The sequence below is a fragment of the Crocodylus porosus genome, unplaced genomic scaffold, assembly GCF_001723895.1.
Source record: "Crocodylus porosus isolate Cpor-Errol unplaced genomic scaffold, CroPor_comp1, whole genome shotgun sequence".
Lineage (NCBI taxonomy): Eukaryota > Metazoa > Chordata > Crocodylia > Crocodylidae > Crocodylus > Crocodylus porosus.
The window spans coordinates 48,405,353-48,429,926 of NW_017728931.1; the positions used below are offsets into that span (position 1 = coordinate 48,405,353).

The 24,574-nt window shown below is 46.0% G+C and overlaps 1 protein-coding gene across 1 annotated transcript in view; it reads right to left on the reverse strand.

Moving 5' to 3' along the window:
• The window catches only part of SYN3 (synapsin III), a 310,184-nt gene that overhangs the window by 238,308 nt on the left and 47,302 nt on the right, over nucleotides 1-24,574 (reverse strand). The window contains exon 3 of the mRNA XM_019544808.1: nucleotides 15,135-15,192. Coding sequence (XP_019400353.1) covers nucleotides 15,135-15,192 — 58 coding nt within the window. The remainder of the gene's footprint in view (nucleotides 1-15,134; nucleotides 15,193-24,574) is intronic.

Sequence of the window (24,574 nt, forward strand, 5' to 3'; positions counted from 1 at the left end):
CACACACACACACACACACACACAACTACATATCAATCAATCATCGACACTGCAAGCAATGGTCACATCCATCATCCTTGGCAACTTTTATTCCTCTCACTTTGCTTTGACTACATAACACTTCCAGTTCTCTTTGGGTCTCACACTCTTTTCTGATGTCTTTCAGGATCAATCCACTTATCACTTGAACAGAACAGCTGGCAGTGAAAGTTCATAAATAGCCTTTCTTGCTTTTGGATAAAGTTTTCCATTTTGTTCAGTAGTCCCCAGCATTTAAATTTAGAAATACCACTTTTTAATACTGCTATATCTACAAGCTTCAATGCATCTTTACCTAGGGAGTTGCTAGAACACCTTAAACATTTTTGTGTGTATGAACATGCATAAAAGAGGGCTGGATTGCTGTTGTAGCTGTGATACTTCAGGAAATGTATGAGGCAAGAATTTTTTGTGATATGTTTTACTGAACCTACTGCATAGTTGGGAGACTTGTTAGACAAATGTTTGGGCATCAAGTGGCTGAGGAAGGTTTAATAAAAAGTATCATAAAAGAATCCTTGCCTTTCTCTGCCTATGTAAATGTAAATCCATTAACATACATACATTTTATGCATGTGTGTGCATATGCATACTAGCGTTTTTCTGTGCCTGTACGTACCTACACACACATACATACACACATTATGGAACAGCATTAAAATATTCCATGAGGGTTTGCTTATTCCCCTCTCTTAAGCTCTTTTCTTACCACACATACTTTTACCCTTTGAGTCTGACTAATACTTTATAGGAAATAACTGTCACTTTGAGAGACTGACACTAGGTATAGCTATTTCGAGGCAGGATTCAGAAAACAGACAAGATTTCCATCTATTCGTTTTTCCCTATACCGCTTACCCTTTTGCCCTGGTGCTTTTTCCTAAGAACGCCTTGCTAATTTATTTTTCTTTCTCTTCAAAAACCACAGTGTATTACAAAAACAAGCCTTTGTCTTGGGCCCTTTCGACTTCCAGTTTTTACTTCTGAAATGGGCCAGGAGTTGTCATTTTAGAACAGGGGTGGGCAAAATACAGCCTGCAGGCTGCATCCAGGCCACCAGGTGACTACATTTGGCTCATAGCTGCTCCCAAAGTGCTCTGCATGAAACCAAGCTCCACCTGCTCATGCTGGGGCAGCTGGTGCTGGGCTCCTGCTGGTGCCCACAGCCCAGCCATAGCCAGTGTATGCGACTTCAGGTGTGCTGTTCCTGGTCCAGCTGCAGCTGGGTGCTGCTCTGCACTCTCTGTCCCTTGCAGCAGAGATCTTGTCCTTGCTGCACTGCACAGCACCACATCATACAGTGCTGTTCTGGGAAAGCAGCTACAGTCAGGCAGCTCCTGTGCCAGTGCACAGGGCTCTGGCTCCAGCTCCTGGCCACCTTCCACTGGAAGGCAACTGGGAACTGAAGCTAGAGCCCTGTGCACCTGCTGGGAGCAGCAGGGTACAGTGCAGCACAGCAGGGACAGGGGCCACTGCTAGAGGCAGGGGGCACAAACCAGCACCCAGTTAGCTGCAGCTGCACCAGGAACAGCCTGCTGGAAACTGCTGTGCTGGACTGTGCCATTTTGGCCAGGCGGGCGAACAACTTCAGCTAGGTAGCTCCTGCCCCATAACGTGGCACTCTGGCTTCAGCTCCTGGCCACTTTCCTGGGCGCTGGAGCCAGAGACCCACATGCTGAGGCAAGAGCTGCCTGGCTGAAGCCACCTGCCTGCCACGCTGGTAGGGGTAAGATCAGGAGCAGGAACCAACTCTTGAGGTAGGGGGTTGTCGCAGGGCTCTCAGGTGTCCTGTGACTGAGAGTAGAAATGGCTCAGGAGAGACCCCTAGTGGCGGAAAAGGGGAAGCACAGCTGCCAGTCACCAGGACTGTGCAGGTGCTGGTTGCCCTAGCAACCAGGGAAGCCTAGAGCCAGGAAGGGGCGGAGCTTAGCCCTTCTTAAGCCCAGGCAGAAGGCCAGGAGGGCAGTTCCCCTCCAGCAGCCAAAGGAGGAGGAACTCAGCTGGGGCAAGGGGAGAGCTTGGATGATTGGGACACCCTGGTCCCTGCTGAGGGTGGATGAGCGCTCTTTCTCTCTCTCTGGTAAGGAGAGGTTTCTAATTGTTTGGACCAGAGGGATCTAGTTTTATGTTGTAGCCTGGGGGCTTTGCGTTTGTGTTTTTGTTCTACCAGAGGACTGGGTGAGGCTGTAGGGGTGTAAGGAGGCCTCACGGGAGCTCCCCAGTAATTCGGGGACTCCTGGTGCCCAGTGGGCGCAGTGGGCAGTGTCGTGGGGGCACAGCTTTGTTTGGGGGTATGTAGACCCAGCCCCAGGGGTAGGGGTCAGTGTAGAGCCCCTGAGTAAGGGGGCAGCGAGGAGCCCCAAGAGGGGAAGGGGCATCGAGGAGCCCCGAAGGCAAGCAAAGGGCCGGGACCTAATGCCATGGCCCTAGGGAGATCACACCAACGCCATCTGTGAGGCTTGGGCTGTGGTGCAGGGGAGGAAAAGGAGCCGCAGATGGCGCCCCCTGCCATCGGGGCGCACAAAAATGGGCAGCTTCCTGCTAATTTAAACCATTCATCAATTATGAGCAAGATCAAGACATGGCAGGAAAGAGTAGGCGGGCGATTGGCCCATTGCAGGAGACCGGAGTCGCGTGCCCAGCGAGGCTCCAAAAGCGGCACTCCTGTTACAGGGGTACAGAGCAACACCTGGCCCATGCTTGGCCCCATGCAGAGCACCAGGGAGGCAGTGTGGACCACACCGTCTGGGCAAGCTGTGCTGCACATATATCCCATCCTGCCTCTCTCCCCTCATCAATAGCGGACCCCTGGGACTTAGTGTCCAGGCAGTGCCCCCTTCCCCTCCCTACACACTCCCAGAGAGCAGGGGCATATAGGGAGCAGACCTGTGGCCTGAGCCCCAGCTTGGAGATGTCATCGCCCTGCAACCTGGCCCAGTGATCTCAGCCTCACCTATTCCTCCCAACTCCTGACTACTACTCCCAGCCTGCCCACAGCCCCATAGGGAGTTTGGTGAGTTGTTGCAGGGTGAGGGGTGCTGATCTGTCCCATACCAGCTCATCAAAACTCCCCATGTGGCCCTCAGGCCCAAATAATTGCCCACCCATGTTTCAGAGATCTAATCTCCTTATGTCACGTGCTCTCAAAAAAATCAAGCCCACTTAATTTGAAGTGTTTGGTCTCTATTTGAGAAAAGTGTTTTTTTTTTTATGCAAATAAATGAGATCCAATATTGATTTTGTACCTTCATTTCCAACAATTGTGGTAAATAACTTTCAGGTTTTCATAACTGAAAGCCAGCAATTCATAATTATGGAATTGCACTACAATAACGTTATCTGTACCACTGTAAGGTTTTTTGAATGATTCAGCAGCCCACAGTTTCTGAGCAGAAAGAAGAGTGAGCAGGATGTGTACATACATGTTTAGTAAATGTGTGGGATTAGAGATTATTTGTTTTGGGTGCTTACAGATGTACAGCTCCCCTATGTAGCTCATGGCACTTAACAGGAAGTGCTATAAGCTAGTGACCCTCCCAACCCAACAAATGTTCTCTGTTAGTATGGTGTGGGGGGGAGGAAATCGAGCTCCACTTTGCAGATGACTGTGTGTCTGCAGCCATTCTCCCCGAGCACCACCGTCCCCTGCCCCCACACCACTGTGGTGCTGTTCTCAGAATGGTGGGAGGAGGAGGGGAAGGAAGGAGCTGGGCTGGGTGAACTGGAACCCCCCCCCCACCACCTCAAGGTGGCTCCAATCCATGCCTCCACCAGAGGTTGGGCAGACCCCAAACTGAACTCCCTCCCATCCTGAAGACAGCACCAGGGGTGGGGTGGGGTGGGGCAGAGCCGGACTGCACGAGGCCAGCCTTGCTCCCAGGCAGGCACTAACAGAAGTTAATGAAGGCACTCCATGTTGGAGTGCCCTTCATCTGAACCCTCATGTAACGAGGGTTCATTTATTGCAGGATTGGTCACTTTTAAAGTGCTCTGCAGCCATGCACTTCTGTCAGGGCATGTCTGTAGAGCATTATTCGGGGGGCCAACTGCATGACAAAAATGTCACTTCTGTCGGTGCCCATTGTTTACTTGTGTCAGCAGCCCTGTTGAAGCATTTCTCCCACATGGGGAAAAGTGTCCTCACCACATCCAATTCCCATTGCTATTTATGTTGCTTTACACCATTGGTTCTCAACATTTTTAGACCTGAGACACTCTTTGTTAGATTTGAGGCATCCCTTAGATAATACCAGAGAAACAACAGAAACATTCTAGAGCAATTTGTCTATTGCAAAAGACTTAGAGAAACCATAACAGGTCAGCATGTTTTAGGACTATGAACTCCTATTTGAAATCTCTGGGTGCTTGTACATGTGACAGGGTTTAGTCCCCCCCCTAATTTGGATGATTAAAAACCTGCTGTTTCAATTTAAGGAAGGCAATTATTTTGGGTGGAGGGCTGCTTAACAAGATTTGGTGAGCTATGGAGAGTTGCATGGGTAGCCCTGCCCCTTGACAGTTGCCCTGATCCCTCATCACCATCTTGGGACCAGATGTCCCTCCTTTTACCCCCAGAAATACTTCTTTGTGGGGGAGGTGGGGGTTGCCACCTTAGAACCAGAAAAAAGTCCCCATATGCTAAAAGTCAAACATCTACTACAACATCTTTAAACTTTATTTAAAAAAAAAATTGTCATGATTTGTGATTGTGTACTATATATAGAGGCAATTGCATAACCACTCAAAAATAAATTCTTAGTCTTTTATAATGTGTGCATGTGCACGGTGGGGGGGAGCAAGTGCCACCCCAGGGGCCAGTCAGTGACCAGGGGTGGGGCATCCCCCTGCAGCTAATCGCACCTACTTGGTCGGGGGGTTCCCCTGCAGCCCATCGCGCTGACCTGGAAGTGCCAGCTGCGTGCCGCTGGCACTTCCAGGTCTGTGTGATCAGCTGCAGGGGAACTGCTGCCTCCCCGTGGACCCCCTATGCACCACCACTGCAGGGTGTGCATACATACATATGTATGTATGGTGGGGTGTAGGGGGTGTTTATGGTGGTGAGGGGCTGTGCATTTGTGTGCGCGTGTACATGGTAGGGTGTGGGGGGGTGGCTGTGGTGGGGGGTTGTGTGGCTTTTGTGGAGATATGGCTCTGGAACACACTCTCCTCTCCTGCAGTCCATACAGGCAACACTGTGGTGTTGGTGTGGAATTTGTGGGGTGTGAGGGAAGATGAGAGCAGTGCCCCCCCGCACTTCCCCATAGTGCAGCAGCAGGCATGGATATTCAGGGTGCTGGTGCCTGGCTCTGGCCAGCACTGCACTTGGAGCCGGCTGTCTTTCCATGCCTCAGCCAGCTCCAGCACCTGGGGCTTCCCTCCTGTGCCTTGCGAGTACAGGCAGCACTCGCGACAGATGACAACTTGGCGGGGGCTGCACTTCTCACTGCAATGTGCAGCGATGGCTGGAGTCAGGCACCTGCACCAACTACGAGTGCCACCTCCCCTTCCCCCCACTGCCTGCCAGGGCTGCACGTCATGGGGGGGAGTGTGGGAGGGTCCTCATACCCCGACACACACACCCGCTGTCACAGCCACATGCTGCCCAGCTGAGGTCTGCACTACCACCAGCCCAGCCCCATGCTCCACACTCCTGCCCAGCTGCAGCCCTGTCCCCACCCCCCACTTGGCATACCTGATGCCTGGAGGGAGTGGGACACTGGGAAAACCTGCAGCAGCAGCCCTGCCCAGTGCTAATGGGCCAAGCCCTTTTGCCCATGAGGGCAGAAGTGAGGCATAATACAGTACGCTGGGGGGCACGTGTAGGTGCCTCACTCCCACTCATGGGAGGAAGAGCTGGGTGGGGTACAATTCATTAGTGTGCACCATGGGCCAGATGAAAGTCGCTTGCAGGCTGGCTCCAGCCTGTGGGCCATATTTTGCCTGCCCCTGATTTAGGGTCTTCCATCTCTGCTATTGCAAGGGGCCCGATCCTTTTCTTTTTCTGCCCCCCCCCCCCCCCCGCAGAGCCTACCATGTCTCCCACAGCCAGGGGGCAAACTGTCAGCGGGTTGAGCAGCCCTGATCTTTCCCTCTTAGGGCCACCTAAGCGGATTGCTAGCAGCCTGGATGCTGCCCCAGCTTGGGCTTAGGGAACAGTTGGATTGGACTGGGTGCTACCTCCAAACTGGGGCAGCATCCACCTGTCCAGGTGGCCCTGGGAGTTGCTGCCACCATGGAGGGAAGGACTGGGGCCCTCCACAGCTCACCACCCCCACCAGCTGTGGAAGAGACAGGCCAGCCCTGCAAAAAAGAAAGGGCCACCTGACTGCCTTTTTTTTTTCCTTCTTTTTTCCAGCAGAGCCTGCCCATGTGAGCTGCTGGGGCAGCCCCTGGCATACTAACAGCCCGCCCAGTGGCCCCAGGGGGGTGCTGCCACCACAGAGAGAAGGACCAGGGCCTCCCACAGCTCACAGGCCACTCAGCTCACCAGCAGTTTGCTCCACCATCCATGGGACACATGGGCAGGCTCTGTGAAAAAAAATAAAATTGGCCCCTTGCAACTTCTGCCTTTAGCCTGCCTCTCCTGCAGTGGGGGTGGGGGGGCAAACTATCAAAAAGGCTGCAACATTACAAATAATTATATTGCAAACTAAATTACATGCAGATGTGGTTTAGTTTGCAATGTAACAAGCTCACTTAAATCATAAAATCCCCTGCATATGTACAGCGGGACTCAATTAAACTGCAAAAATGAGCAATTTTTGTCACATGTACAATCACCCTCTGAGTTTGTTTTGTGGATCATGTTTGCACACTTAACAATGCTAACATGTGGCACCCTTAAAAGGATCCCAAGGCACGTCACAGTGCCATGGCACCCTGGTTAAAAAGCATTACCCAATGTAGCATGAAGAAAAAAGTATGAAAGAGGTGCTGTTGAAGGCTGAGACACTCCCAGGTACATCTACTGAGAAATCCCATATTGCTTGTATAAATCTACATGCATGCAGACAAAAGAAACACTGACATAGTGTGTGTAAGGATTAAGTGCCATACACTGTTGTCAACTGGGGTGATACTTGATGTTTTTCTTTAAGATCTGAGTGCATGAAAATTTCAGATTTAAATTAAAAGAAAGCAAGCTTCTGTCCCTTGTGATGGCATAGAAAAGGTCAACAACATGAACCCTGCAGGCTCTAAAAGCAAGTAGCAAATAAAAATAAAGTAGGTCATTTAAAAAAAAATTCTTGAAAATTAATCTGATTGATTGTTTTTTGGGGGACTTGATTCATGATTTCTGAATGTTTCCATTTGGCAATAATGTGACATCTGGCAGGCATAGATATTCAGGAACAGTTATTAAAATGCTCTCTCTTGTTGGGTTCCTTCAAACAGGCAAAATGAAACCTAACAACTAACAACTTCATGTAGATTAATAGCTAATTAATCTACTTGGATAGAATAGATAGAACGTCCATGAAACCACACTTCTTTGGCCTATCTGACTCCTTTGGAAAATCCTCATTTAGGTCATCAATTAAAATACTCATTTAGGGACTGAAATACAAATGAAATCAAAAGAGACAGTTTGTATTATAATTCTCTTCTGCCTAGACAATGCATCACCCCTCCTAACTATACTGTTAGCAGACTTAACATTATACCACAAGAGCTTTTCTGAAGAATGTATACAGGAGCTCACTGAACAATGACCTCCAGAAAATAAAACATGTAATGGGTAGAAGTGAATGAGCAATACCAGAAGAATGTGCATCAGACAGAGACAGATATACCTCCTCACAACAGGAAATGGTGGGAAGAAGAGATAGTAGAGGAGGAAGAGGAAGTAAAATTTACAGATGTAAATTTACAAATGTATGTGAACCGTCTGCCTGAGCAAGTTTCCTTTACCCTTCTCCCCCTCCTCAAATATCCATGGGTTAATGCAAGGACTAATGAGGGACGCCCCTGAATCTATGAAAATTGCTTTAGAAGCTTTCCAAGTAAAATGTGCCAGAAGGCAACAATTGTTTTGTAAGGGAAAAGCTGCACCATCTCTACTGCTAATTCTGTGCATTGTTTTCTCTTCCATGTTTCTTTGAATGAACACAGGCCATAAGAGTGAAAGGGCCGGACAGGGTCATCAAATCCAGTCCTCTACCATCATAGGGAACCATGGCATATAAGCCCAGCCATAAGCTAACCAAGCTCCATCTTAAAAAGTAGTTAGGTTTTTGCCCCACCCCTGCACATGCTGGGAAGCTATTCCAGAGCCTCACTGCTAGAACGGTTAGAAGACTTCTTCTATTTTAGGAACCTAGGCTGCAAGGGGCCCCTGAGCACTGAGTCCAGTTCCCACTGTTTGTAGACAACCATTTTCCAAAGACTCCTTAAAATCATCATCTCCAGCCCTTCATACATGATAGTCACAACAGAATTTATGTAAGCAAAACCAACCATGCCCTGTAATGTGCCACAGGTAAAAATCAGGGGAGGCAAGGGCATCAACTGTGCCTTGCCACTGAAATGGCAGAGAAGCTATTAGATTAATATTATTCAGATGGGTTAGGGACAGAAATTACATATAAACAGGCATAAGTGATTGGTAAACAGCTCAAGTTTGTAATGCAACAGAACTTCAGTGCACACAAGCCACTTTCAAAATGGCTAAAACTAGTTTAAAACAAACCTGGATGGATGTAGAATCAGATTTAACTGATTTATTCTGATTTATACAACAGATCTACAAATATCTTAACTTTTTTGTACAAGAGATATGGGGTCAATTTATACAGTGTTGACCTACACACCATAAAATATAGTATTGATAAGACAGGCAGCTAAACCTCCCTGAAGCACCAGTTCTTGCAACACAGCTACTATCTCGGTAAACATTAGAGCTGTGCGAAGCTTTGGCCCCTGATTCAATTCAGCAGAGATTTGGCCTGATTCGGTGGCCAAATCTCTGAATCTGAATCGAATCCGAGGACGCTTTAATTTCTCTGAATTGAATTGGAATCCTCTGAATTAATTTGGAGAGATTCGAAAAGATTCGAAGATTCAGACATAGACACAACTTGAAATGTTTTTTCCGCATACTTCCGAAGCACTTCCAATTCACTTCTGGGTTTGCCGCCGAGCACATGGAGGGCTGCCTTGCACCTCTGTGGGACGCTCTACACGTCTCAGCATCGCAGCGATTGCCAGCCGTGCCTGCTACCTCAAGGTATGTAGAAAAAACTTTCAAAGCTGCGCCTGTGTCCAAACTGCTGATTCTCTGAATCAGCATTGAGTGTTCAGATTCAGCTGAATTGAATCAGGGACAGTGATCTGACAGTGTCAACAAATCAAAACAGTGTCCCTGATTCTGGGTGAATCCAAATCCAATAGGGCCCGCCTCGCACACCCTTAGTAAACATCTATCTTCACAAGATCTCAACAACCTAATCAAGAGGAGGATCCCCTCTTGAGCAGAAGGCAGAGATGCATATAGGACTGCCAAGATGGGTCTAGCATGAATAGAATTACTTTGATTCTGACCAGATTTGGTTTCCCTAAACTGCTTGTTCAATAACCAACAAGGGAGGGACAGAATGCATTTAAGAGAGATGTATTACAGTGCTGCCAATTCTCTCAGGATTTACAATATTCTTAAAGCCCCAGATCCTTTTATTAAGTGAGGAATTTCAGCCTTCATTGTTTAAAAAAAATAAAAGGACTTTTCTAGCTCTTGCATTTACAGAGAAAAAACTTGAAGTGCACCGTGAAGTCTCAAGAACAGAAAAGATAAAGTAAACAAAAAGATCCCAACATGTATTACCTCATTATTTTTAAACAAAACTTTGGAGTTTGGAGCCAGATTCATTATTTTTGAGTGTTTGGGATTGGCAATAACTGAGTATGAGGTCTTGTTTTTTTTGAAAGATAGATCATCAGGGATTAGATGGTTTAGGTCTAGGACACTGGGAATAGGATTAACAGGCTTTTACCTGCAAGCGTGAGTTAGATCAACTCTGACTGAATGCCATTATTGCAGAAAGACTCTTAGCGGAAAAATGTATACATAACTAAATATAATCACAATGGCCTCCCCTGTTGCAGAAAGGCAAAAGATTAAGGCCCTGGCTAGGAAAGCACTTAAGCATGAGCTATATTTGAAGCATATGATTAAGTTTCATTGAAGCCAAGTTAAGTGTTTTGCTGAACTGAGATGGGATGACTCAAGTGCTTTCAGGTATGCATAAGCTTAAATCCTTTGCTGAATGGAAGCCTAGTGACCATGGAGACTGAATTACCCTTACCATTTTAAGAGAAGAGTTTTAGGACCTGACTAGTACACTGATGGGGTAAGACGGGGAAGCTTGCATAATTGTTGCCTGTGTTTTGCCTTGTTGTGTCAAGTAAGAACTAGTTAGCATCCGATGCCAGGACTAGATTCACTTAAAAACACTAAAACAAAGTATTAAATGTCTCACTGGATGAAAGATGCTCTAGAGATCCAAAATGCAGAGATAAAGCCAGTGACTTCCAATGTATTGGCTGAATTCCCACACCAATTGCTCTGCCATCCAAGATGATGAGAGAGAAAGGAGTCCTTGGAAGCAGATGTTGCACTGGAAAAGCCCAAATCCATAAATATTACTAATATTAAAAGGAAGAAGGATATTACGGAAGTGGAACAGCTCATATGATAAGTTTCTGGCATTGCTGAAGTTCTCCAGATGTATTTGAGATATAAATGCCCCCAGCTACCAAGACATAAAAGTGATTTTGTATCACCACGCAAGTGGGGCCCAAGGCTGGAGCTCTCACAGTCACCTGTGCCCACTGGTTTTGGATCTTTTAAGCATTCTAAATGACCACTCTCCTCCCCGCCTTTTCTACTTGCAACACTTTATTTACTTCTACCATACTCTCTTTCTTCTCTCAGTTTCCAGGATCTTGGCTTTGCAGTTATTCAGTCTCCAAAAGAAATTAAGAAGATAATTATTTCCTGGGAGGGCATAAATAAAGGGCATACAGGTGTGCCCAGAGATGTATAATTTTAGACATCCTATTAAAGTATTCAGTAAATCATTTTAGGGCATTACATTGAGGAGAAGAAAACAAAAGAAGAAATCTGTGTGTTTATATCACTCCATGATTTGAAAGGCTGGAGGCCATGGGACAGGACTGGAGAGTACCCACCATCTCAGTACCCGTCACCATCCTTCTGCTTGTATTCATCAGAACTAGGCAGTGAATGGAACATCTGTTTTCTCCATGCCAGTGGGAATAAATTTAGCCGACAGAGAAGGGCCTGGGGGAAGGGAAGACAGAAGGACTAGGGGCTGCAGAGGTCATGTAGTTCATTTCCACAATAAACAATCTGAGAATGTGATCTATTTTCATACAAGTATATGCTCAAAAAGACCTACAGCCTCCCAGAAGGAGACTCAGCTCCCAACGCTGATAGGGGTGTTTGAGCAGATTAGATTGCTCACATTCAGCTGTTGAAAGTGTGCGACTGTTCTGTTTTCAACACTCTCACCCCACTATAAATAAATGATGCAATGACTTAACATAAAAATCAGTTTGTACTTTCTCTTTTCCCAAAAAGCTGCCAATAGGGCTTGTTAACAAAGAAGAAAGATCTAACAGAAATGGAGATGAAAGAGAAAGAGCAGTGAGCGAGGCACGCTCTTCCTTAGATTCAAGCCCATTTCTCGACATTGCAGAAGAATGGCTGTAACTACATCATATGCCCCAAAGCCTTGTTTCTGATACTATTTTACAAATGTGCTAAACATTTCTATGTTATACACTTTCCACTGTTAGAAAAAAAAATAAAGATTTAACTGCTACAGGTAAAATCTGTTTTTGCAATTAAAAAAAGCATTACTCCTAAGAACAGCTAAGTTTTTGCCCAGCAAAATGCTATGTGGAAATTTGTAGTGTGATCCAATGGTGAGCTGGAAAAAAATGTTCTGGCCAATAACACGTGAACAAATACACAACACGGTCCAAATGACTTCAGAAGAGCCACAACACTCAATATTTGATCTTGTGATCTTTACTCAGATCAGCTAGTTAGGGATCATTACAGCATGCCTGGAATACCTGATATGCCATTTCATTACCAGACTTTTCTCATTTTGTAACAGCACTGGTATCAGAGATCTAGTTTCAAAGAGAAGGTTTTGGGTCTTACTTGTATACATATCACTCCTGTGGGCTTTCTAGGCTGCACTACAAAAAAGTCTTCTATCATCCAGATCTTTCACGTGTTTAGTATCGGAAAAGCTTCCAAGAAGTGTCCCACCATACTTTTGGTTGAAAGGTCATAAATAAGGAATAGAGAGGAGGGGGGAAAGCAAGAGATGATTATAGGAGGGAGTAAAGAATTAAAAAAGCAGCAGTGAGAAACACTGAATTCCAGAAGGGATGAGTAGAGACAAAAGTACACAGAGTGTAGAGTCTGAACGGATAAGTGCCCCTCTCTTGGCCTTACTGATATGCAAAATGGCCTGAGGTCACATTCAAGGACTGCCTAAAAACAATGCCACTTCTATAGTTCCCTCACTAGACAACAATCTAACTAGGGAAACTGGTGATAGCTTCTGAGTTCAAGGGCCAATGAAGCAGGGAATAGCTCACAGCCTTTTATACTAGGGCTTAATTTCCAGATACGGAAGAAAAAGCAGCTTGTTCTCTGTTCTGGGACCTTCCTCTTGACCAGAAAAATTTATTTCTGAGTAATGCTGCTGCTGTTACATTTGTTATTTGAAAGGGGTTACAGTGAGGTAACTTGCAGGGAAAGCAATGCTAGCTTGCAATGGTGTTCATAGTGAGAGCCCCACACTATTTCTTGGAATCTGTTGTTCTTGCACCAAAACTTGAACACACAGCCCAAATAAGGATTTTCAAGAGATGAAGTAAAAAAGACTCAGGGTGGTTCCTGGAAATGGTGACAAGTCCCCAGATAGTTACTGCTCTCAATTTGTTCACGTGGGAAATACGGAAGTCATGGGACTCCATTTCTGCGTGTGGACTGTCCAGTACCAGTGGAGCCAACTTGCTTTTTAGGAAATTATATATATTTGTGTAGGAGAAGGAATGGGAAAGGAGGAGGGGAGGATGCAGAAACTGAGGGGCAAGATGGGTTAATGTGGAAAAATAAAGGGAATGATTTAGGGGGTAGGAGAAGTAACATTTTTGTAGAAAAAGAAGATCTATATGTGAGTTAATTTTTAGAAACAGGACTGGAAGTGGAATTCAGAAGAAAGCCTTAAGTTTGGGAAGTGAAGCTGGGGATTACTACTACTGATGACTGGTACCAAGAACCATGGCATCAGTATAATAACAAGAAGCAGCAGTCATAATATCATAGCACTGGTAACATAAGTTATTCAGCATATCACTGGTGCAGAAAACTGTCCTCTAGTGTTTCATACTAATGACACGGTCTCACACACAAAGATGGTTTCTCATGTGCAACCACATAAAGTCTCTGAGCTCAGTGTGTCCATGGGAGAGGTTTTAGATACAAGTTTAAAACTTCTGCATTTAAAAATAATTCTAAACTTTGGAAATCCTGGAACTACCTAGTTACTTAAATTATATTAATTGGCTTTATCAACCCATTTAGATAGTTTTATGGCCCTTATTTCTGCAGGACTGAAGCTCTTTTGTACTGTCTACCTCTCAACTTCTCCATTTTGCTTCATTTGTCATTGTTTGGAGAAATTATTCCTTCTATTTATTATCTGTACTCAGGGTAGCACTGAGCTTACTACCACAGATGGGACTGGGGCACTCAACCAAGACTGGGACTTGTAACAGAGCACAGGGGTATGGGAGCAGCAGAGCAGCCTGCAGGTAGCTGCACTTCCAATCGGGCACAACTGCCTGACTGGGAGCAGGGCCCACCTGCTGGTGATAAAAGCAGGCAATGATCTGTGGAGCCAGAAGTTTGCTGCAAGCAGCCAGAGAGAGAACACTGCCCGGATGGAGCTACTGCTCAGAACATCTTGGAGGTACAGGGCAAGAACTATGGGGATGGCTGGAGGCTCCTAGTTCTGGGGCATGACCTAAAACTACACCCTGTTGGGGCTGGATAGTGGGGTGGGATTGCTGGTGGCAGGGCAGTCCTCAGGAAATGCCACACTTATGCCTCCCCAGTGAAGGGCAAGTATGGGGCACCAGAAACCCTCAGCCCCTGCTGCCTTGCGGGTTATCCTGTGGAGGGGAAAGACTACGTGAGCAGACCCTAAGAACAAAGCAAGGGCCTAGGCTCACAGCAAGTCCTGAGGCGTGTAAAGGAGCCAGGTGTGAGGCTTCACAGGAGGTGGGGCCCTGAGCCCATGAAGAAGCTGGGTGTGAAGCTCCTGAGGCAAGGGTATGAAGGGACCAAGAGGTTCCCAAGCTGAGCAGGGAGCCTGAAGATAGGGAGGGGCTGGGACCCCAGTGTAAGGGCACAGGGATTGCGAACCCAGTGTGAGAGCACAGGAGCATGGGTCCTAATGTGAGGGCAGTGAATTATAGGCCAAGTGTTAGGCCAAACAAGCTTAGACTGGGTGTTAGGCCATGGATGCCATCTATGAGGCATGGGACATGGTATAAGGGGAGGTTCAGAGCCATGCATAGGCCCTTGGCATCAGGGCAAGTAAATGGGCAGCCTCCCACCTGCGTAATAACTTCCAATTAGTCAAAGGCATGGCAGGCGAGGCAGGTGGGCTGTTAGCCCTGAGACAAGTATGTGGGCCAGCGATCAGACCGGCCCCAGGATGCCAACTTGTTACAGGGCTCCATTTCAAGACTCCCTGGCAGGCGCATATTAGACCACAGGGAATCCTTAGTAGGGAAGTAGAGAAATTCTTGCCACGGGAAATCTTTAAAACTTAACTCAAAAGTAGAAGACGGCAGGGCAGGAAGAAGGACTGGGTGGCTCAATAGGCTATTTTCATCTTTGGCTTCTATAGTTCTGAGAAACGGACAGGGTTTGAAATTCCTCCTCCTTTCCGCTCATTCTGTTTGATGCCCAGAAACATTTGCATGTACAGGGTGTCAACCACATATCTGAGCCCTTTCTACAGAGGGCATCAAGGACCACTGACCTGTTCCACTCGGATCTCAAACTCTCCATTCACCTTCTTCCCCTGGAAATATTTGGCCCTGCAGAGGAAGGGAGAGAGGTGGATATAGTTAAAGAAACTTTGGATTTGTTTTGTTTGTTCTTGTTGCTTTTTGGAGGGAGGGAAGGGGCGGGGACTGGGTGGGGAAGAAAGTCAACTCATCAAATATTGTTTTGCTGCTTTGTTTCCTTTTGTGTTAAAGGATTTCCAGCCAGTTTACAACATGTGTTCGTAATTCCCATTTCCCCTTGACTTTCTCTTCTCTAAGAGAAACCTGCCAGACCAGATGAAAACCATATCAGAAGTTCCCTTTAAGGCTTGAAGCTCCCCCCCCCCCCCGAGTTAAAAAACATAGTATTTCAGCACCTTACACTGCAATAGTTTTGACCACTGGTGAAGCCTTCATTGAGTCCAATTATGGACTCTCTATCCTGAGTACAAAGTTGCAAGAGAGAAGGCAGCAAAGCTGCCACAAAACAAAGAATTAATTTTCTTCCAATACTGAACGAGGAACCTTATCATCTTAATTAAAACAGTAAGCAAGCCTTCTTTCCTCTCTTCCTCTGCTTCTCTTTACAGTTTGTCTGAGAAATTTTTCCAAAGTCATTTTGCTTGGCTTTCTGCTATTAATTTAACAGCAGTACACATAAGCTCACTATGTCCGTTAAGAACGGCTTTCTTCTTCAACATTGGTAAACTACATTTGCATCAGAAAGTCATCGTATCTCTGCTATTAGCCACCAGAATTTCAGTGCACCATGGTGGGAAGTGGAAGGATGCTCCTGCTCATAAAACGGAAGGACTGATACTGCTGCTACACCAAGTACAGGACAGGCACATGCTGCATAAAACCTTCTATTCAGGGTTTGGTTTTTCAGGGGTTTGTTTTTGTGCTCTGGTTAGAACAGAATGGGTAATTTCCAACTAAACATTCCCCACCCCCACATGAGGAAATAAGTTGTATCAACGTATTTTTTTCCCTATAGAAAAATACTGATTTTAAATTATTCTTAAAATTGTTCTCAAAATCATCTAAATAGAAAACCATTCCCATGTTGTAGCTTGGCATCTCAAGAGAAACGGTTCTCCCCACTATTGCCCGTTTGAAACCACACTGTAATTCTCAGAGAGACAATAACCCTTTCAGCACTTTCATTTCCAACTGGTAAAACTTACGATAGAAAGAAAGGGTGGAGGAAAAGCAGTTCCTCCCCAACCACCACCTTTGACAATGCTTGCCCACCCATTTTACTCTGCCCCTTTCTTGTTCTATTGCAGTAGTCCCCAACCTTTCAGCCCCATGGGCCAGATGAGTTAGGCCAGGATCAGTCCATGGGTCAGATCTGGGCTGTAGGCCCAGTCCAGTGCTTGAGGGCCCTGCCCCATGTACAAGGCCACGTAATCTGGCCCAAAGGAATTGGAAATTTGACAGTCAGGGAGTGGCGGTACTTACAACTGCCACCACTCCCAACTATCACATTTCCAGACCCATTTGGAGCCCTTTGAGCCAGATGATATGGCTTCTGTGGGCTGGATTTGGCTTGTAGGTTGGAGGTTGAACACCATTGTTCTAGTGGGGAAAAAAGGCAGAGGGCAGAAAGTAAGAACAACTTACTGTCCTTGTCCTGTCCCTCCCTCAAAAGCCACTCCCCAAACAAAAACTAGGGTTGTAAAAGCTTTCATTTTGTTTAAAAAATACCCTTAAAATGTGAAAAGTTTTCTGACGAACTCTGAATTGAGTATTCAAGGATGATATCAGGCCCCCTTCCTCAGATAACCTAACAATCTGCATTCTGTTTATCATAACTATGAACAGAAGTCCGTGTGGCATAAGTTAGCCAAGTGGGACCAACCTAGCAGACTTTAACAATTCCAACTCAAAGCAAAATACAGGGTTTTAGCTATCTGTGAACCTCCTTGGGCTAATGACAATTGTATAGGGAAAAAATTAGACAAAACAGATTCAACCCCTTTCATAATGGGTACAGTAAGCATACTTAATTAGTTTGCTCTGCTCCTGGCCCTAGCAATAGTACTCATTTTTAAGTAAAATGAATATTGCTGGAATTAGCAATTTTTCAGAAACCAACATCCATGTTAGATGAAGCCATAGGAAATAGCATGAAGTTTGATGTATAGTGAGCAATTGTACAACTTTACAATTTTATTCCTAGCAGGATCACAATGCATACTCCTTACCCAACATTTTACCAAAAATACTTCCTCCCTCCTCTGACCTCTCCACTGCCATGTCCAGCTGACTTAACTCCTTGGCAATGCTTTGTTTCAACTGGCAATGAAGTGTGATCAACCACAAAGTCTTCTACCCAGTACAGAGTGATGAAGCTTAGTCCAGGAAATTAGTTTCCATCCAGTGAAAACCTCTCCCTGGTTGGAACAATATTACTTTGTTTTCAGATAATATAGGAGGCACCTCCATCTTAAGGATTCATAGCATAGGATGAAGGCATCTTAATCAAGATACAGTGCGACCTTTGTTTCTAGACACTATTTCCACATGGCCTGGCATATTCCAATGTCTAGGTCATGTTTTTTAACTAGACAATATATCATTTTCTTTCAAAGGCAGACCCAGGAGAACTACCCTGTTTCTAAAGGTCTCTGAAGACTACAGGTGTTAAATAATTCAGAGCCAAATATTTTGTTCAGCCCATCATTTTGACATTGCAAAGGGTAAGAATGAAACACCTCTTGCCAAATCTTCTCAGAAATCTATTGAATGGCATTTTTAATTTACAGCTGGTATTTTCTGGGCCCTTGTATAAAAAAGATGCTATCATACTAAAGTGAGAGCAACTTGTCTTACCCTCGAGCCTCTGAAATCTCAGTCAAGTGGGAATTAATAATAGTTATACTGCAATAGTGCCTTGAGGGCACATTTACATTCACGGCCTCCTTTTTCTAGATATTGCACATATTATGAAATGGCCTCTTCCCAAAGACCTAAGACAAAGGGTTGGGGAGAAAGGATGGTAGCCCTTATCTGACAGAGATTAAAAGCCAGATTTTTACAACACATGATCATTATCCATGTTCCATTGAGAACAACAGGAGCTACTAAATGCTGAGCTCTTTTGAAATCTGGTCATAAGTGTGACAGCGGAGGGTTATCCAGCCACACAGGCAGTCTGTGACACAGCCAGGGACTGAACCCATAAGACCAACCACAGAGCTAGGCTGAGCAAAGCCATGTCTTGACTATCCAATGAAGCCACTTTAAAAAAAAAATGCAAAGGCTCTTCCATTGCCCCAGACTGTGCAGGCTACTTCCACTACATTGTCCGGAGAGGTCAAGCTGGCAACTATCCAAGCCAACTCCTCCTTACCCCACAGCAGTGCACAGCAATGACCACCGGTTTGACTGGCTTGCCTCTCATCGTGAAGCATGCAAAATTCAGCTAGCAACACTGCTGCATTCTGTTTGGCTGCATAGGGTTTAGGCTGGTTGATGCTATTTCTGTGATCTCAGAAAATTAGTATGTAAACAGATAGTTTGGATAGAAAGAACTGTATATCCAAGCTAGCAAAACAAACCCTCGGGTGCTAAGAAACAGTGAAATGCAGCACTGCTAGCAGCAGGAAAGGAAGCCCTGTAACAAATACTGCAGTGCATGCCCTCTGCTTTGAAAAGAAATCCCCTTAATGCATCATTCTTTGTGATTAGCATGCTGCAATGTTGTGGAAAGCAGTGCATTGTCTGGGTAGGAGGTCACTGAAAATACATAAATGCTCATTTCTTCTTCAGTCCTTGTGCGATTAAAGAGTCAAAGATGAGATTTTCATGTTAAAAACCTCAAACTCAAAGGAAGTTGCTTAGAAGCTCATTTTTCAGAGCCACTGGGAAAAGCTGAAGCACCCCCCAGTGACTGTGCCTGGAGGAAGCAGGTGCTTTTTCCCCAGTCAGATACACGGCACGTCCTTCATGCGGACAGGAACGAAAGGCCCGAGAGTTCTGAGCAGCTCCCTGATTTCAGTACAGTACACGTAGAGCGCATTTCACTAGAAGCTGCTGTATAGTACTCATGCCTCTATGTTCTTGTGAGTCTTTTATCTGAGTAAATCTACGAAAGCAATCTCCAAGGAGCCTGCTCGCACAGGACTGTCAACACAGCTCTCAGCTGCCTGAACAGTTAGGGCTAAATTTGTCCCTGTGCTGGCACAGGTCCTCAGAGGCAGTTTACTACCTGATTCAGGGCTTGCAGAAAGTCGGATGACTCTCAGTGCCAGCTTAGAACAGAGTTCTGAGCTGCCTAAGACTAAGTCATGCCCCTGCTGCATTGTGGCAAGGATTCAGAATTGCCAGGGCAACCATGGAGAGCCTCCCTTTGCCAAGGAGAGGTGGCCTAGAGGAGTTTCCCAGGGGCTACAAGTTATTTGTCCTGTGACACATTTGTGCTAGCCTCTCTGAAGCTGAAGCAGAGTGTGATCATGGTCAGCGTTCCCTCTAAGCCATGGGGCGTGCACAGCTGCAGAGGCGCACCGCCTGGCAGTGCAACATGAGCGCGCCTGCTGCCACGGAGCTTAGAGGGAACGCTGATCATGGTACAAGAATGGGACCAACTCTCCAGCGCACACAGGCATAACGTTTTTTCCTGAGCAATGTGGCAGCATGGATCAGCCATTGATAATGACCAACTGCTGATTTCCTTGTGGTCATGAATGTCCAATACACGTTTAAAGTTGCCTGGTTACTTTGGGGTTTATATGAAAATAAAAGTAAAGGTACATTAAGCATTCATCTCCTCAACCAGTCAATATGCTCCAAAAGGAATCCAGGAAAGGACTTCCCCTCTACAGCTTGTAGTCTCACTCTTAAGGTCTGTCTTCTCTTTTTATGCTGCTTTTTATGGTGGAAAGCAGCAGCCACTAAGAACTGCAGTATCAACCACAGAAATCAAGTGCTCCAGAGACACCAAGGCACTTGATAGGTGCAGACAGAAGTGCAGCTCCCCATTGTAACTCATGACACTTCTCAGGAAGCATCATGAGTTACAATAATCCCACCAACTGAACAGAGGTTTCCTGTTGAGGTGGGGGGGGGGGGTGAAAAATCCAGCTGCTGCCTGCCAGCATGCAGCTGGTTTCCCTGAGCAATGCCCTTCCTCCCTCCTAGGCCCAGCACTGTTTTCAGAATGGGAGGGGGAAAAGGAGCAGAGGGAACTCCCTCTGGGGGTTCCCCAGCTAATGCTGAAGGGTGGGAGGGTGGATTGGAGTGGGGGGGCTCCCTCCACTTGAGGGAGGGCCTCCAATCCACCTACCCCACCCTCCAGCACTGACTGAAAAAGCCCCAGACCAAAATTCCCTCCTGTCCCTTTCCCCACTCCAATTCTGAAAACAGTGCTAGGACTGAGAAGGTGGCACAGACAGAAGTTACTGAAGCCACTCTCCTTTGGAGCATCTTCATCTGAATCCTCGTGCAACAAGGGTTGAATTTTCACAGGATCAGGCCCTTTTGAAGTGCTCTGCAGCCATGCACTTCTGGTTGGTCACAGTTGTAGAGCATTTTCAGGGGCCAGATAGGGCAAAAATTGTCACTTCTGTCTGTGCCCAATATGTCTAGCTGCAAAAGGTCACCTAAAGAGGACCTTAGAGAGACTTTTGCTCAAGTGAAATGTTAGACAGGTGAAATGTCAGAAATTGGGCAATGTGGATTCCTTAATACAATCCACATTGCCAAATGCCAGGTTTATCACGTGCCCTGAAATCTTCCTGAACCATAGGTGGCAATGTCCAGATGCCTGCTCGTGAAAGACAAGACAGTAGGAAGAAACGTGTTACAGGGCGAGGAGGAAACAGCGATTCTAAACCTTAAATCTGTTTCCATGAGTCTGTTAGCTGACTTGAAAGGGTACGCCCCGTTTTGTACAGGAGAGGATGTCGTAGTTCATGGGGCTTCTTCAGGGCATCTTGTAAAATGTCTGTTCTATGAAATATTTTCCAAGGAGAAATTACAGAAACATACCTGAAGGCAGCTTACAAGAGGTATGAATGGCATTACTATATGAAATAACATTAAGATCTCTTGCAGTGTGCCTGGAAATGAGTGCTTCTGGGGGTTCACCACACTCCAGTGGTAGCCCAAAGACAATAGAATCAGTGCTGTATTACTGGCTGCATTTCAAGTTGGAGACCCAAAGGTTTGAGGCAAAAAGACAGCAGCCCATGCGGATTCATTACCAGGTAGGAATGGCATTGTAAAAGACTTTCCTGGCATTGTCCTTTCATTCCAAAATCATTATTTCTTACCTAAAAATGTAAAGAGAATCCCAAACCATTGTATTTATTTTGCTTTCTTGACCATGAAATTAAGTTTGTGCTGGTTACATTTTCTAATAAACTCCTGAATGAATTAGTGGTGCAGACCCTTCAGATGACCAGATTAAAGGCTGGTGAGGCAGAAGAGAAGTATTAATCCAGAGTCTCAATCCCATGGCTATCTGAATGAATACAGGCATATACAAGACCATTGTACAAGATGAATGCTGTGACCTACGAGGGACCTTTGAAGAGCAGTCTGGATATTTGTTCCCTAGACATGTATCAAGTCAAAATGGGGGAGGGGTGGGGTTCCAAGCCTCATAAAATAGAAATCATGTGGGACATAGGCACGGGCATCAATCACCATGTTATATCAGCAAATTCCTGGGAGTCTTTCCATTAATATCAGTAGGCTTTGGATCAAGAATCTAACATCATCCCAGCCAACAAACTAGTTTTTATTAGGTTTCCATTTCTTATTACAAGAACTTCAAGGCTTCATTCTTCATCCCACACTTCTAAGCTGCAATGGAGCCCTGAACAAATAACTAAAGACAATGTAAGACAAGATATCCCTATGGAAAGGAAGGAGAAGAATGGAAGGAAAAAGGAAAGAAAAAGAGAAGAAAAGAAGTAAGTGAATAAAACAAAAGATGAAAGGATTAATTATGGAATCACCCAATTTCTCTCTTTTACATCTAAATAATTTTTTTTTTTTAAATCTCCCTTTTGGGAAAAAAAGCATGTAATTTCCTCCAAAATCAACCCAGAAAATGCCAGGCTGCATCTCTCTTGATTGGAGGATGGTGGACCTCACGGAACAAGGTTAGCCACTCAAAGAATTCCTTGTGTCAAAGGGCCCGGGGGCCCGGGCGATGCACAAGGCACTCACTGTATGTCCGTATTGTCTCCTCCATAAAAGGGGTTGAGACTGGAAAAAAGAAGACAGTTTCCAGGATACTAGCAAGTAGGCTACGGAATGCCCAGACACCCCTCTAGCTCCCATTATTGTATAAAGGGAGCAAGGGTGTTTGTAGAGAGGATACATTTTTTTGGTTTGCTTTTTTAATGGATGAAAATGAGTGAGGCTTCCCTGGACCACCCTCTTCCCCCACCTCACTTTTTTCCATGTTTACAAATTCCCCACTACAGCGAGTAAGGATTCCCAAGTTGGACAAATATTGATCACAAACAGTCATCAGGGAAAAAGTGCAAACAGCTACTCCATGAGTAAGTGCCCTGAGATCTATTTTATAGGTATGGTGCAGTCTAGAAACGGTTGCATACCTTTGAGGCACTGGATGCATCCATTAATAATGCAGTAGACCCTGGGGCAGTGCTTCCCAATCTTGGGGTTGCAACCCCACTTGGAGTTACAATGATAAAAAATGACACTGCGCATTCCTGAGGAAAGAGGCATGGGGGGGGATGTGCCCCCTAGACTTGTGAGTTGGGTGGGGTTGGAATCGGGCTGCTTGCTGCAGGCTCAGGGCTCCCCACCCTACTTCCCCCCACCATGGGCCACCACAGCAGAGCAGGGCAGGCAGGTTCAGTGCCTCTGGTGGGAGCTCCATGTCAGCTGCGCCACCAAAGCAAGGTGCCCTCTGCCCACCTGGAAGCAATGGGGGACACAGCTGTGCACCACCACCGCTGCTGGGTAGGTAGGGACACCTTACAATGGGAGCGTGGCTGGCTCTGGGCTCCCAGTAGTGGCGCCGAGTTTCCCCGCCCTCCCACACTGGGGTTTCATCTGCTGGGTCATGGAGGCCCCAAAGGGAAGGCAGTAAGATGGGGAGCCCAGTGCCCACAGCGGGCAGACTACATCCTCCCCACCCACAAGCTCTGCTCTGGCCGTGCTGCCTACAGGCAGAGGGGAATGGTGGGGGGAGTCGGGCTCAGCACTCCACTCCAGCTGCAGCAGGGGCTGCCTCCTGTGGGCTGCAGCCGGGGTTTGGGCACTGCTGGGGAGGGCCAAGCAGGCTGTGAGCCCTGGCCCTGGTCCCATAGCCCTGGCAGCTGAGGGCCCCCTCCAGCAAAGCTGGGGTGGGGGCAGGAGGCTGCAGGTTGTGATTGAGGGTCACCAGCAGGGCTGGGAGCTATGGGTAGGCAGTGAAGGGCACTGGCAGAGCCAGGGGGCTGTGGATGGGGAATAAGGAGTATCTGGTGGATGCAGGGGTCTGTGGTTTGGGAGGCAGGGGCCATGCTGAGGAAATGGGGTTATAAATGAGGTCATGCTAAGGAAAAGTTTGGGAACCACTGCCCTAGGGGCCCTAACCAAAATCACCAATCACAAAAGCAAAATCACCACCGTGAAAAAAATCCCTCATCTTTTATTTGCATACAAAGAAGCCTCATTAAATATATTGCCAATCATTAAACTGGTGCCAAAAGCAGCTTGTGCTCAGTAATGAAGTTGGTTAAAAGCAGCCAACACTGGGCATGACTATATAACACATGGCCCACGTTGGGCAAACATACTGATGAGAAGCTACCTTTTTTTTTTTTTTTTTTTTAAATAATGTATTTCATGTTCCAGGTTCAATTAGCCAGATCAATTCCAAATCATACTGGGGTCACCATGGCTTGCAACACTGTTGACTCTGCTCAGACCCAGCCCAATGAACTATATGGTAAATCATGAACCCTGTTGGCTTTGGATTAATATTTTGCATAGTTTTTACTATATATTTAGGTATAAATGTACTTCTTAAAAAGTGTGTTTATGGAATACCTATGCAAAAACTTGCAGCAGTTTAAAAAAGACCAGGGTCTGACAGTAATGAGGAAAGAAGCTGCAGTGTGGGGCAAGAGCAGGGGGGCAGAAGGCAAGGGATCTTTCTGATACCCCAAATTTATTTTCCCTGCTGTATTCAAGACAAACCTCCAATAACTAGATTCTATACCTGGAAAAAAACAACAAATTTCTACACTTTCCATATATAGGATTTACTTATTGAGGGTAATCTTATATTCATGTAAATATGGTATGTTATGAACTACACAAATACATAGTAAGAAATTACTTCAGTCTCAGAAAGCTGACAGTTTGAACCAATGAGACGATTGGGAAAGAGTAGGAATTATTCCATTTTACAGATGAGGAATAGAGGCATTGTGGCGTTTATACACGTAGCTTTTTGTCC